This window comes from Brachycentrus maculatus, unplaced genomic scaffold (genome assembly GCF_059751285.1).
Source record: "Brachycentrus maculatus isolate JH-2025_06_01 unplaced genomic scaffold, ASM5975128v1 h1tg000614l, whole genome shotgun sequence".
Taxonomy (NCBI): Eukaryota; Metazoa; Arthropoda; class Insecta; order Trichoptera; family Brachycentridae; genus Brachycentrus; species Brachycentrus maculatus.
The window spans coordinates 364,382-380,582 of record NW_028281352.1 but is presented as its reverse complement, the minus strand read 5'-3'; the positions used below and the strand labels follow the sequence as shown (position 1 = coordinate 380,582).

At 30.2% G+C, this 16,201-nt stretch overlaps 1 protein-coding gene across 1 annotated transcript in view; it reads left to right on the top strand.

Moving 5' to 3' along the window:
* LOC148301085 (O-acyltransferase like protein-like) overlaps nt 1-16,201 on the top strand; it is a 50,871-nt gene that overhangs the window by 22,380 nt on the left and 12,290 nt on the right. Inside the window, exons 4-8 of the mRNA XM_088273845.1 lie at nt 3,499-3,581; nt 7,127-7,320; nt 11,742-11,899; nt 13,179-13,344; nt 14,394-14,617. Coding sequence (XP_088129971.1) covers nt 3,499-3,581; nt 7,127-7,320; nt 11,742-11,899; nt 13,179-13,344; nt 14,394-14,617 — 825 coding nt within the window. The remainder of the gene's footprint in view (nt 1-3,498; nt 3,582-7,126; nt 7,321-11,741; nt 11,900-13,178; nt 13,345-14,393; nt 14,618-16,201) is intronic.

The window sequence follows — 16,201 nt, the reverse complement described above, 5'->3', positions numbered from 1 at the left end:
TCTAGTCGCTGTGGGGGGGTAGAAACTGGTGACAAGCAGCAACCGACCGGAGGAAATGGAATGAAGGGGAAGAGGCCTATATCCAGCAGTGGAAGACAGAGGACTCATAAAGAAAGAAGTAGAAAGATAATTCACAAGTCATTTCATGTGTGAGTTTGCGGCAGTATCTATGGTCTATTCGATCAAGTTTTTTATTTAGCAGAGACCCTTATTTTAAATAAATAACATGTACCATTTCACCCAAAAGGATTTGGATACAAACAAAATGTTCTGGAACAAACGGATTCCTGGTTCCAACTCTAATGTATGGAAGTGAAACATGGAGTTGGCAAAAGAAGGATGAAAGTAGACTGAATGCAGTCGAAATGCGATCTCTCAGAAGAATGTGCGACAAAACGATGTATGATAGATGTGCGAATAGTGAAATAAGGAAGGAATGCAAAGCTGAGATAAGCATTATCGATAAAATTAAGAAAGGTGTGTTGAGATGGAACGTGTGGAACGAATGAGTGACGAAAGAACGGTAAAACAAATTTATGAGGCGAATGTTAGTGGGAAAAGAAGCAGAGGAAGACCGAGAAAAACATGGCACGATCAGGTATGCCAAATACTTGAAAGTGGTCAGGTTAGCAGTCGTAACAATCGGCGGGTATGTATGAGGAGATGCATGAACGTGGAAGAGGCGAAGAATGTTTGCAAGGACAGAGTGGTGTGGCGCTCTATTCTCTCTGCCTACCCCTGCGGGGAAGCGGCGTGATGGTTAGTAAGTTAGTTAGTTTCAAAATGTTCCAAACAAAAAAACAAATAATCGATTGAAATACCTAAATGCCTACTAATAAATTTGCTCGTGATTATTTTTTTTCAAAAAGATAAAACAATAATAATTTTATTCAGTCCTTGTTCCGTTTTCTTCTGGTCCACTAGTCACTACAATATGTAGATTGTTTCTGACCAATGAAATTTGTGTTGGACCTTCGATTGAGTATAATACTCAATAAGCCATACCTCCGATCGATTAGAACACACCACCAATTAAAAATTACTGTTTAATACAATTTATATTTATATACGCGTTACATGTGTTCATACTTGTACTTATTTATATTAATTCATGACATGAAATATAACACGTTTTTTTATTTTAATTTATTGGCAAAGCACCCAATTTTGGGTGATACCTGGTGATAACACGTTTAATCAAATTAAAAGCACAGCTTTAAAATTCATCTAATTTTAACTTTCGAGTTTATAATTTATCGTTTCAATTTGATTAAGTATACACTTTTTTAATACATACAAATGTAAATTGTATAGATAAATGCCCAGACTTCCATATTCTTCTTCATCTTTGATGAGATGTAAAAAAAAAAAAATATGAAAATAACTCCTGTATTTGGAGATAATTCAGATTTTGTGAACAAGTATTTGGACACACTCAGTTGTAAATTTAATGCTGATGTGTGTTCCATTTTTTTTTCTTTTTTGTTTCCTTTGTATTCTGTGGCTTACGACATAAAATTGTCCATGAAAAAATATAGATTTTCCAAGTCGAATGCATCGAACATCAAATATATATTTTTTTGGTTTGTAAAAAAAAATGATTACGATTAACCTTGAGATTTTTATTGTAGATAATACATGCTAAAACACCCACACTTATCAAGTGCGAAATTTGCAGGAGTCTGTATCCGAGCCAGACTAATATATGACCAAAATTTGGTGTCATTTATTCCATTGGTTTTAGAGAAATAAAGTTTTTTTATATCTCGACTACAGCTCTACACACCGGGTCCAAAATTTACAAAACCAGCCTACTGAAAAGACAAATACATTTAAATTTCAATATGAACCTTTATTTTTTCAGTCCTCTTATAAACGTTTTTCAACCTCTTATAAGCCTTTTTCAGTTATTTTTAATTTAACATTGCGAATTATAATCAATATCCTTTTTTATGTTCCATTTTAAATAATAAGTTTGGATAATATTTCCCAGTACAAGGATTTTAAAGTACAAGATAATTAAAGTCAAGTACCGTACCTTAAACCTGACGACCCTTAAGTGAGGTCGAGTTGTAATTAAACAAGAAAGTTTGTTTTGTTTTTACATAAAATAAGGGCAAGGTTATGTTGGAACGGAAGGTATGATAATTGATGAAAAAGAAAAATAGGGCTTTTTAATACTTTGAATCTTATCTTGTTATGCTTTGGAGCTTCACAAAAAAATAGTATTTTTCTACTATAGCGAAAAATCTATTGTATATATGCGGTCTTCTACATAATAATGAGTATTAGATTATTTATATGTATGTATATACATACATATATTCTCATATATTTAACAAAAGACCACATATTTTTAGACTTGAATGACAGCGCAATCTACTGAACGTATCAGCAACATTCGCAATACTAAACGTTGCTCACGGCGGACAGCGTGCTTCTTGACAGTTCTTGACAGTCATTTAGCATATTCAATTACCTTTAGTTTTAGATATTTTCATTACTGCACAAGCATTGTGAAATTCATCATATTAGATGATTTCTTTTCATATTTTTTCTTCTCTATATAACCTAACCGAGTCACAGCACGAGTACAGCAAGTTTTGTTTTAAAAAGATATAAAGTTATTTTTAAGACCTTTTTCAGGATATTATTACATGGTAAATATGTTTTTAGAAGCGCAAAAAGGATATCTTAAGAGTTTTAATACGCAATGGTTAAAAAAAATCAGTGTATTGTTCAATTTATTTTAAAAAAGCAAACCTAAAATTTCAATCACATTTTTTTTTTCAAAGATTTAATTTTGAATGGATGAAGAATATTCCTGAGACAAATATTTTTAAATCTCGTATTAAACCCCTTGAATTTTGTAAGTACATACCTTTTATATAAAGGGGAGTGTTTATGAATTCTAAAAACTCATTTGAATGAAATGAACCGTATCTCTTTGATCTCAAAGATTTTTTTAATGGAAACGAGATAATTAAAAATAAGCCTCTTATTTATGCTAAAATTTAATTAATTTATACAGATTTTTTGTGATACCCTGGTTATAAGTGCTTTGGTGGTCTGCAGTACCTTACACGTAATAGAAGTAAAACATCTTTTAAAATAAGAGATATTTAGTGTGAGAGAAATAGAAAGAGAGAGCATCTCAAAGTAAATACAATTATGTTTAAAAAATGCGTGAAAAATATTATATTTATTTTATATTTACAGCTATCAAAAATCACGCTGTACGCCATGAGCATTTTAGAATTGATTATATTTCTGATACGTTTAACAGATGGCGCTGCCATCGCGATTCAAATGGCTGATGAAATAAATAACTTTCAAATATTTGTCGCTCGTATTTGAATGGAACGTTGTGTCGAAATTTCAACATTTTCAAAAATTTCAGACGTTAATGTTCTTATTTAGCAGTGAGTTATTGATTGCTGTTTTCAATATGTTTTGCATTAAAACTTGGAATATATTTGTTTGTGTTTTTTCTTTCAGTATTTTGTTTGGAGTTCTCATTCTCATCGTTACAGCAGCTTCTGTGACCCATTGGATCGCCATAAAAACGGGAAGTAAAGATGGTACGTAAATATATTAATTGCTTATAAATTTATGTCAACCGTCCTCAAGTTTTGACAAAATACAATATTGTTATTTTAAACTGAAATTCACTCTAAAATTTATTTAAGGAATCACAAATGAAATCATCAGGCATATTTTTCCTAATATTTTGTGGCACATTTTATAAACTTTATAAAATAAAACTCAAATTTTGTTGTTAGCCACTTTTGTTTTTTATACATTTTTTTTGACGTGTCACCATAGATGAAGAAGAATATGGATGTCTGGGCATTTACGGGGCTTGCGATCACCATTGACTGGTTTAAGTGATCACTTTACGAATCATTCACATGGTTGACAATTTTTGTTTTTGGGAATTTTTCCAACCGATTTCATATTCATCCCCGAAGATAAAAAAAGGTGCTTATCGAAACCAGTTGAAATAAAATAAAAATTAAAAATGACAACAACAAAAAATTATTCAATAACATCATCGGGTATCAATGCAATTACAAATCAGATAGTAATTTGGGTAAACCCTTTTTTTATCCCAAGTTAAAAAAAATATATTTTAAACTTGGGAGTTAAGTGTATAGAGTGATCACTTAAGCCAGCCAAATGCTAGGTCGTAAGCCATGGAATACTTACACATCCATTATTAATTGTTTGATAGAAATCGGTTATTAATTTTTGTCGTTGTCAAAAAAAAAAGTTTTTTATTGTTTTAATAATTCTACTCAATAAAAATTAGTAGGAAAATCCAAATCTTAATCATGGGACTGTAAAAATAAGACCTCGATATTGAAAAATATATTGAGATCTGTTGAAATCAAATATCATCTCATTTATTTAACCTTGCCTTAAAACTGACCTACATATTGAACGAATTATTTACAACGATATATTTGTATTCAAAATTATGTTAATTAATTCAAATAAAACAGTGAATAAGATATTAAAAAAAGTCATTTTGGTTGATTGATCGATTTACATCCAAATACATTTCTAATTTTAATTATCACGGTATTAAAATTTATCGAAGGCTGACATTGTGCTGACGTATAAACTTACTTTAGGATAACTAAACGACGGACTCCCACAGCGGAAATATGCAACCAATTACAACTCATGATATTCAAAACCTAACATTTATGCTTAAAAAAAACTTACATATGCATTTAAGAAGTACTCTTACATAATAAAAGAAAGTACTTCCCAGCTAAACACACAACTGAAAATTGACACATTTTATGGTAATGTACATAGAACAAAAATATCCAAAATACAGAAACGTTTAAAAAAAACCTCTCTGTACAACCTGCTTTCACTATCCATAAAGTCATTGAAAAAAGAAACAAAAGGTAAAAGAGGTTTTCTTAAATGAATAATGAAATGGGTAGATCTAAAATAGATTATTAAAAATAGATTATTGAAATGGGTAGATCTAAAATGAAATGGGTAGATCTAAAATAGATTATTCAATCGCGTCGTAATTAATTGTATCATGTGTGATGAAAAAAAACTTGCGTGTAAATAATAATTAATGGGGAAGATAACGAAGACGACAATTGTATGGGTATGCGATGAGAATGGAACCATTCAAACTCCCCCTTATCACATTGCACGGCCAACCCCTAGATAGACTCTCCCGGACAGACCATCAAAGAGATGGATTGACAGATGGAAATCGGCATCGCAGGATGCTAATCCCTCTTAAAAACAGCCCACAAGGCCTACAGCAAGAATAATAAAAATTAAATATTAAAAGATTTTTTATTTCACCATCGTATGTCTTCATTCACCTGCAAAAATATTATAAGAAAGAGTTGACCTTCATGAGAATCATTATACCACTCGGATTTTCCCACCAATTTGATATATTACTTGCTGACCATGAATGTCTCGTAGTTCCATTCATAAAACGATCTTCAAAAGGGTAATCGTATTTCAAGCTAAAAAAAATATTCGAAAGTTGCATTTTGCTAAGTGCCCATACAATCATAAAGATTCTTCTTTATCCCAAGCCATTTATTGTCTGTCTAGATATAACTCCTTATAACAAATATTGTAGGAATAAAAAAATGTATTTAAAAATATACGTTTTTAATGTAGGTACATATGATTAACTTTATGTCAAGTGATGTAAAGTTTTTTTCTGTATAAAATTGTACGGATCATTTACAGAGAGTTACATATGTACATATATATAAGTATAACATAAAAACTACTTATATTTACAACATTTTGAGTGTGTCCAAATACATGTTCATAAATCTAGATTATCTCCAATTACAGGAGTTATTTTTCATATTATTTTTTGGTATCTCATCAAAGATGAAGAAGAATATGGAAGTCTAGGCAATTACGGGGCTGACGACCGTCATAGGCTGGTTTAAGATTGGTGAATGTTACACGTGTGTAAAGTGATCACTTAAACCAGCCTATGACGGTTGTCAGCCCCGCAAATGCCCAGACTCCCATATTCTTCTTCATCTTTGATGAGATGTCAAAAAATAATATCACTACTTGTATTTTTCCGATCACAGAGTTTCACATTTGGTCTTATAGTTGTAAAAAATAACTGAAAGAGGGATGGGAGGGAGGAAAAGGGAAAGATCAAAGCTCATGTCAAAGGCAATTGTATGAAACGAGGGACACACCACGATATCAATGTCGATTGACACTGTTAAACGATATCAGCGTTGATAGTGTCGAGATGAACGTATCAAAATGACATTTTTTTATGAACGTTAAATGTAAAAGTTTTGTTTAGAGTTTTTTCTACATACTAAGCGCTAAGCAGTCACTTGCCCTGCTGATTTAATTGGGAACTCTAATACATGTACGTTATGAGTATAAGACACTACGTACACTATGAGTATAAGACTTACATCTTATATAGTTTTTCTTACGGAAATGGTAGTTTTTAAAATAATAGTTGAGTGCAACTGCAAAACAAAATTTTGAATATTGTGTATTTGCTTGTTTTATGTGTAATTATATATTTTCCAACTATATAATTACACATAATTTTGTAATTATTAATTTCTTTATTTATACCATTATAAAAAAAACAACTCAAATTTCTAACGTTCCGATGAACAAAGAATTAATCAAAACATCTCAACGTAGATGAGAAGAATATGCAAGTCTGGGTATTTACAGGCCTTGTAATCTGTCATAGGCTGATCATGATAGGTAAGCCATGTAAATACCCAGACTTCCATATTCTTCATCATCTTGTTGAGATATCAAAAATGTTAATTGGCTCCTAAATGGAGAAACCCAACTTCATCTATCTTAAGATATCAAAAATCATGATTGCCTCTTAAATGGAGAAACCCAGCTTTGTGGATTTTTTTTTGCATACACTCAAATATTTTGCATAATTTAGTTCTTCGGCAACCTTTTTCGGATAATGACCTGAAAATTTTTTAATCCAGATTTTTTCATAGATTAAGGTTATATCAGGCTATCGGCAGATGAAACTCAAGTTTATTTGTGCATGGAATCAAACATATGTTGCGAGATGATTTTCATATTTGTGTTTTTTTTATTCCTACAGGAGCCGCGTGTTCACGTCTTGTCCAGAGCTATTCGGTTATAAGGCAGTTGAAGAGACTCGGAGAAACGGATGATGAGAGCACCCTGGATGTCCTGTATGGCATAAAGGTCCTCTCTATCTGCTTCATCATCATGGACCATCGCCTGGGCACCACACTGGCAGGACCTATCTCAAACATGGAATATATTGAAGGAGTAAGGATGAATTTTTGTTCAATTACATTTAAGTTACAAACACATATTTACGTATGTATTGGTGACATATGAGTGGGTGTCTAAATAATTCTAAGAAATTTGTTTTTTAATTGTTATCAAAGGAGCATAGAATAACCTGTATGATAATTTTAAGATAATTGTAGTTTTATAGAAATAATTGTAGTTACATAAAAAGAAATTGAAAACCTTTCTTTTGAATATTAATCTCAGCACTGATTTTTAAGGATCTACTAAGCTGTATAATTTTATTTAAAAAAAAATAGAAATTAATTTCTTGACAATTGTTTCACCTTGTCAGAGCATTATCAAACTACCAAACTAGCACAGAAGTTTCTAAATACACAAAAAAGGCAAATCAATTGTCAAAAAAAAGAAAATAAACAACTTAGAAGACCTTTAAACCTGTGTTAAAACACATTTTTTTAATTTAAATTTATATTTAAAATTTAAATTATGGAGTTAAAAAAAAAACAAATCAATATCTTAATATCTAAGATTTTTTTTTCATCAGGTATTTGCAACAATGCAAAGCAGTATTTACGTTTTGTCTCAGTTCAAAATCAGGTTTCCGTTTAAAAAACGCATTTTAGGAAAAATATCTGTTGACCAAAATGGCAAATAAAATATATTAACTCAAATGTTGAAACATGTTTTTTTGCTCTTTTTTTGGTAACCTTTTGAAAGGCCCACTTGCTTAATTTATATTGAACAACTAATTTCTCACTTTTCCATTTGTTTCGCCAAAATTATATTTTTATTGCTACGTACACGTCCCAATCTCAAAGTTTTTACCATAACCAAAACCCTTGATCCAATCATTATTTTATTTGTGTAAGAATCTGATTTGAACTGTCAGAACAATTAAATATTACATTTCACTGCAAAGTGGCGGCTGAAAGCCATTAATCGGCTGAACATAAATTTTCATTACATGAAGTTATCCCTAGTAACCGGAAATTGTTTTCAGCCAGCTCGCGAACTAATTTAATCATTTTTCAATTATGAATTAAGAATTCAGTTACGTTACCACACTTCGAAAGCACCCTAGGGATGAAATCTTTATTCAGAAATTACAATCAACTCTGATTGGGGTCTCAACCTTATCATATTAACAAATTTAAAATGTTTAAGCCACCTCACTAAGTGGGGAGCAAAACTGAGACTAACGGTAGCATAAATCTTTTTCTCCAAATTTAAAAACTTATTCAATATTTTTATACTGTATAGTTCACTCTTTTTTATACGTGCATTGTCTTTTTTATTTACCTTGTACAAGGATTACAGATCAATAAGTGAATTTTTGTTTCTTCCAACTAAAAAAAATCTTTCATCTGTGAAAAATAATCTAGTGTGGGCCAATCAGGAACTTCTCAGCATTTGCTCATTTCTGGGAGGAAACTACGTAAAACTCCTCAGGAGAATTGTTGACTGTTAGAACAGTTCTTCCGTTCCACTAGAAGAGGGTTCAGCATTTCGTGACCGAATTTGGTTTATGGTACCAATATCCTTCACTATTTTTACTATGTATGATACCACCTCTCATGAGAATTTTATATAGTTCATTCTTAAAACAGCGTTACGATAGCATAAATCTTTATTTTCTTCTTCCTGGCTCTATCCAACTACTCATCTTTATAGAATGTTGGGGTTAGTTTTTCTCGACCTCAGGTTATAGATCCTTCTCATGGGCAACATCACATAGGTCATGCCTTCGAATCATATAGATTCGGCAGCATCCATGCATTTTTTGGCCTTGCTTCTAGATGTTTTTCGAAAAAGATCCATGGCAATTGCCATGTTCACATTGATCAGGTTCCCTGCGTCCTATGTGGCCATACCATCTCCATTGCCTAACCTCTACCTTACTTTTGATGTCCGTTACAACCCAACTTCCACGAAAGCGTGAACTTTTAATTTCGTCTATAAGGAATATTCCAGTTCACCATTTAAGCATTCGCATTCATTAATCTTTATCCTTAAATATAATAGCCTTTTTTTAAATATATTGTTTACTCTTACAACATTGTGAATGGTCCACTGAAATCTGTAGTAGAAAATAAAAACCTAACAGTGCAATCTAAACTGGCTAATGTATTAAAGTAAATCATGGAGTTGGAAAAAGAAGGATGAATGTAGACTGAACGCAGACAGACGTGCGTAAAATCGATTTATGATAGATGTTTAAATGGTGAAATAGGGAATGAATGCTAGGCTGAGATGCATGAATGTGGAAAAGGCGAAAAAATAAATATAGAAAAGTTCGGCGTTCTTTTCTCTCAGCCAACCCCTGTTGGGAAGCAGCATGACGATGAGGTTTTATGTAGTTAAACAGTTAATTCAACGATCATGAAAATCACATTTCATCAAAATCGCTTTTCCATACCTTATTTTTTTTCAACATTAAGTATATATAATTTTTCATTCTTTTGTGTTTATATATATATATATGATTTATGTTCCTAACGATCAAGGGCGACAACGGGGTGACATTTCTCATTTCAGAAAGGGTTAGCATATTATTCAAAACATGGTTTTCCGGTCACCAATCATTATATGGTAACTTATTTTCTAACCCCGTTATTCATAATAGTATGTATATAAAATTGTAGATTTGAACGTAATAAAATTTTGAATTCAGTTACTAAAGGAGTCTAAATATTGACCTACAAACAAAAGAAATTAAAAATAAAAAACTACGGGAATAAAAAATAGAATTATGTTTCAGAAAATTTAAGTATATTTCATTTTTCTTGTTTGGCTATACTCTTTTTGTATAATATTATCCTTAAGTATGTTATTTTAGTAACTATTTAAGAAACATTAGGAATTTTCACGTACGATACATAATTCTTTTTTTCCTATTGAAATTTCGAAGATTTGTCTAATTTACACAAAACATTTGTGTTTTTCAACATTTAACCAATTTCTTACATATTTTTATCAAAATTAAGATCTTTTAAAATTAATATATACTTTTTATTTAAATTTTTAAAGTACTAATCTCTTTTTTTATTTGTCTAATTTACACAAAACATTTGTATTTTTCAACATTTAACAAATGTCTTACTTATTTCTATCAAAATTTAGATCTTTTAAAATTAATGTGTACTTTTTATTTAAATTTTTAAAGTACTAATCTTTTTTTTTTTATTTGGGGCACTATTAATTTAACTTTTATTTAGCTTGATATGACAAAAGTAATTTTTTTTTACCAAATACATAAAATTTTAAAATTAGTAAACATTTGGACATGTCTAAAATATGGATTAAAATCGATACACGACATCCATTTTCATTTTTATAAGTGTTTTATATATGTACTCTTGTTTATGGTAATTTAAAAAAATTACGTAGGTACTCTCATTTAAACGTTCATTTTTAGTCTTCTAAATAGTTTGCTACAAATTAATAGTGTTAAACGATTTTGTTTGACAAATTGTGTAACAGTAACTCTTGTCGTTAAATAATATCGTTCCACGTGACAACTAACCAGTGTATGTAGATATGTAGGTTACGCAGTTACGTGTGGTATACTAAATGAATTATTCTAAGGCACCTTACATAATGTAAGGATATACGAATTACATACTAAAACGTATTAATGGACACATGTACGCATATTCGCGTAACACTACCTGAGCTATCATTTGCACTCGTTTCACTAATTTGATTTAACAGACAGGTACAAGAAACATCATAAAACAACGTTAATATAAAAAACGTAGTTTTGACGCTTTAAAAAGTATTGTATATGTTTATTACATCAACATGACCAAAAAAACTTATTTATTTGAAAATAATTATGTGGAAATAGATAAATACCTTAATGTAATTTTATTCTTAGAAAAATTTGAATAAAAAAAATAAACTTCTCCGGTACTCACCGCCTGTATCCTATCCCGTATACAATTTTTCTAACCTATCTGCACCCAATAGTGCACAGGGCACTGCCTTGTATTAACGCAGTGTTATCTTGATCGTTACTCACATAAACGCAAGGTAATCAATCCTGCGCTTGAGATACGAGTCAAGGCTAATAAATATTTACTTAGTAACATAAATGAAAAATATATTTTAATTGGCTACTTACCACGACTGACTTATCAGACTGCCATATAAATAAAATTAAGTGGGAAATGCTAAATAGTTAAGTGGTTTAAATGTGAATCCTTTAATATTTTCTGTGGAGTTTTGTTATTAGGTCAAATATTCTCTGGATTTATGAATACGGATTTAATATCTCAAAAATGACAAATTAAGTAAAAAAAGTGCGGCTACAATCAAAATTATTTGGAAATGTAAAAAAAATTGTATTAAAAATAAGAATTTCATCTTAAAACAATTATGAAACTACCCTTTGAAGTACAAAACAAATAACTTATAAGATTTCTCTTTTAAAGGTTTACAGATCATTCGAGTTTATGTTCCTGTCTCACGGGGACTTAATTGTGGATAGCTTCCTTCTCATAAGTGGACTTCTTGCCATACATGGACTCCTCAGGAAGTACAATAAGGGACCCATCAACGCCCCTCTCTTTATTCTAATGAGGTTTTTAAGGTAATAAATATATTTTATAAAATATAACAACTTTAACCACTTTTTATTGGTATGCTTTTTCCAACCGGTTTCGATAAGAAATTATTAACTATGAGTATTTTAATTCTAAAGCATTGAACATTGAATACTCAGAGTTCGGTTAAAGTTTACCCATCCCAATTTACATTCAAGAAAGTAATAAATATATCCTAAAACAAACGTTATTTATAGATTTTTTTCATCACACGTATAATTACTATTTACAATAATGTGCCCTCACTGGGTTTTCTCATGCTGAAATAATATTTTACAATGCGTATTAATAAAATTATATTTTACATTTACTTGATTGCATCACTCATGATTGATATGTAAACGTGGTATTTTCATACCTCTTGACTTACGAATAAAACTGCAATTTTTTATCCTTATTAAATTACGGTTACAATAAAAAAAAAAATCCGAAATAAATAAGGGTTGAATTCATTGCTTAAAAATATTTTGAACGTAAGGTATCCATCAGAACACTACTTATTGCAAATAATGTCTTTACATCTCCTTTGAAAGTTTGATCAAGTCAGGTTTACGTGTCGTTATTTGTGGCACGTTTCCAGGTCTCGTCGATAACACGATTTCTCAGTTTGCTTTTAATAAGATTCAAGAAAAATGTTGTTTTCATAAAAACGAATCGAAGTGCCTTCCCGTGGATATTTGTGCCGGAGTCGCACTTAAAAGGCTAAAAAGACGCATGCGGATTTGGAGCCTTTTACCTTTCGTCAATATGTCGTGATTTTTAACAAAAACAAATAAATTATGTTCAGTAATAAACAATGAGAAATAATTTAATTCGATATTTTATAAGTAAAGATTAAATTAAATTAATTATGGTGTAACAAATATTCATTTTTAAATATTTAAATTCTTCTTAATAATTGAATTACCTCAGGAATTATTTGAGACATTTTTTTGTGAATTAATAATGAATAAAAATTTAACGTTACCGTGTTTTAAAATCACAATAAATATTTTATTTTAACTTAATTATAATGTCTCCAGATTTCGAAGCTGACCGCTTCATTATTTTTACTTCTTGAATGAAAATAAAGCGGTAATTCTTGAATACTTTTTGAAAAAGAAGCGGTTTGCTTCGAAACCGGTAGTCATTGTAATTAAGTCATAATAAAATATTTACACTGATTTTAAAACAAAGTTATATTTTAATTAAAAAATGTAAAATCACAAAGTTATTGCTTCAAATATAAATTCTAGTAATAATTAATATTTATATGTTTTTGCGAAGATTGGTTCCAGCTTACGCCGTGACACTAATGTTCGCAGCGACTATTCTTCCTCTTACCGGATCTGGTCCATTGTGGGGTAAGATTGAACACGATGCAGAGAACTGCAAGAAGTACTGGTGGACGAACCTACTCATGATCAATAACTATGTTCACGTTGATCAAATGGTGAGTAAATAAAAAAAAATATCTTTTATTTTTTGCCAAGTTCAAAACGAACCAAATATTTTTTTTTCTTTTACTTGGGTAAGTATAATAAATTTTAAAATCACAGATATGTAAGATAAAACAAGTCTTGTCAAATAATACTAAAATTTATAACGCGGTAATGGTGACATTATATTATTAGCTTGTATTATTGAAAACTCGCATTTAATATAGTTATTTTTTAAATCAAAATATCACTTTCGTGTTTTCGACCTACTTCAACTTTTTTTAAATATATTTTACATGTTCAAAGATTTTTTAAGCAGTACAATTAAATTACTAAGAAATCGAGAGATTTTACAACAATTTTTTTCTCTATATCAATGTAATATAGTACCATAAAAGAACCCTCAAAATTTAATACGCAGGTTCCAGGAAAAATCGCTATAAAGATGATAAACTTTCGTAAATGAAAAATGGAGATTTTTATTATTTACACACTTTTTATTATTTGTATATATATATATATATATATATATATATATATATATATATATATATATATATATATATATATATATATATATATATATATATATATATATATATTTATGATTTTTTAAATAGATAACCCTCGTACAAAAGGTATCACAATTCGGATCAAAATAATTAAATCAAAATTTAAAAAAGATTCTATCAAAAAGCTTTAATTTTATGTACGTTTTTTTGTTTACTTTTTATGCACATATATATATATATATATATATATATATATATATATATATATATATATATATATATATATATATATATATATATATATATTTATGATTTTTTAAATAGATAACCCTCGTACAAAAGGTATCACAATTCGGATCAAAATAATTAAATCAAAATTTAAAAAAGATTCTATCAAAAAGCTTTAATTTTATGTACGTTTTTTTGTTTACTTTTTATGCACAATTCAACTTTGAATACTTTGATTTTCGATGTATTTTGTAATAAATCTTTTTTTTATAATTACCGTATTTAATATTTGTGTAGATGTAACAAGGTGGTTTTCTTTTCAGTGCATGTTCCACTCTTGGTACATCCCCGTGGACTTCCAGCTCTCCTTGATATTCCTGAGCTCCTGGGCGCTGCTGACCTCCAGCTCCAAGACCGCGCGCCAGATGTGCTCCCACCGCCTCACGGCTCCAGTTCTGGCTGGCATCCTGCTCGCGGTCTCCATCCTCATCCCTGGACTCATCACCTATCTCCTGAAGCTCCCGGCGATGTTGCTCTTCCACGATGAGTATGTTTCAAATAACAAATTCATGTATTATTCTCTGACATCTCATCAAAGATGAAGAGGAATATGGAAGTCTGGGCATTTACGGGGCTGACGACCGTCATAGGCTGATTCAAGTGATCACTTTACACACGTGTAACATTCACCAATTCTACCCATTATTGACAACCATACTACTCAAATTCTTGGATGTTCCATATATATGAACCAATTTAGAAACCTTGTTCTTGAATCACCAGAACTTCACTAGAGACATCTATTGGAGAGATGTAAAGAAGCTTTTTACTATGCAGAAACTCTTATATAAGTGTGTGAGGTCCGAATCCCGGATAATAATCACAAACTTGAGAAACGCCAGAAAATACCATTTTCATTTTTATTATTTAAGCTTATAATTTGACCAAACATTTTATTTACAACATTTTGAGTGTGTCCAAATACTTGTTGATAAAATCTTCTTCATCTTTGAAGAGATGTCAGAGAATAATATGAAAATAGCTACTATAATTGGAGATAATCCAAATTTTGTGAACTAATTCATGACTTACTTAATCGCAACTACATATATGTGTATATAAAATCTGTACTGAAATTTATTGGTGGAACGGCATTTTATATGTTTAATAAAACAACAACTTGCGGACCAGTATTCGTTATATTCAACCTAATTTTCTCTAAATCCAGGTAACATTTTACGTAATTATTTTTTTTCTTAAAACACCGTTTTTGCATTTTAAAAAAAAGTTTTCTTCGAAATAATTATGTGGTTTTGAAAAAAAAAAGAGTTTGACCAGTGACTGGGTTTTATCATCATCAGACTGGTGAACCCATTAAATATAATAACATTATATGAGAGATTTTTTACTCTCTTATTTATATACAAGACTGATGAATATATTGACTGATACAAGGAGCGCAAGCATGATCACCTTGCCTTCATGCAATAATTGATCAAAATAACACTGCGTTGATACGATACAGTGCCCTAAATACCATTAATTGTGGGATAAGGGTAAGGTTAGGTCAAAAGAAAAATAAAATTTTATGTCTTTTGCAAATACACAATGTGAAATTTCGTTAAGTAATACAGTTTTTATATTATCTGATTAATTGCGGTATTTCCAATAATCAATCTGACTTTTAATTTTTTTATTTAATTTTTTTATTTAACTTTTTTAATTTTGCATGGTAAATATCACATTTCAAAAGTGGTATTTACCAAGAAAACCATATTATTATAAATTTGGAGTGTTTATAAGTACTTGCAGTAGATAGGTATATAAAATGCATTATGTTCCCGCCTTCATACCTACTAAATTTAGAACGAAATGGATACATAGTTAAGGTGTGTGATTTATTGATTTACTTGACGAACTAAATTTTGGTCACCATAGGTACCTTCACGATTGTAAGTTCCGTTACATCGTTAGATGGCGTTACCGAAAATGATGCAAAATGCATTGAAACTCGTGTCACAATAGATTTGAAGTAATAGTGGTATTTGCCAACAATAAATATTGGTTATATATCTACCACACGACCCCATAGAAGTTGTGGTGAAGCAAAGTGGCGTGTTTTCATATTTTT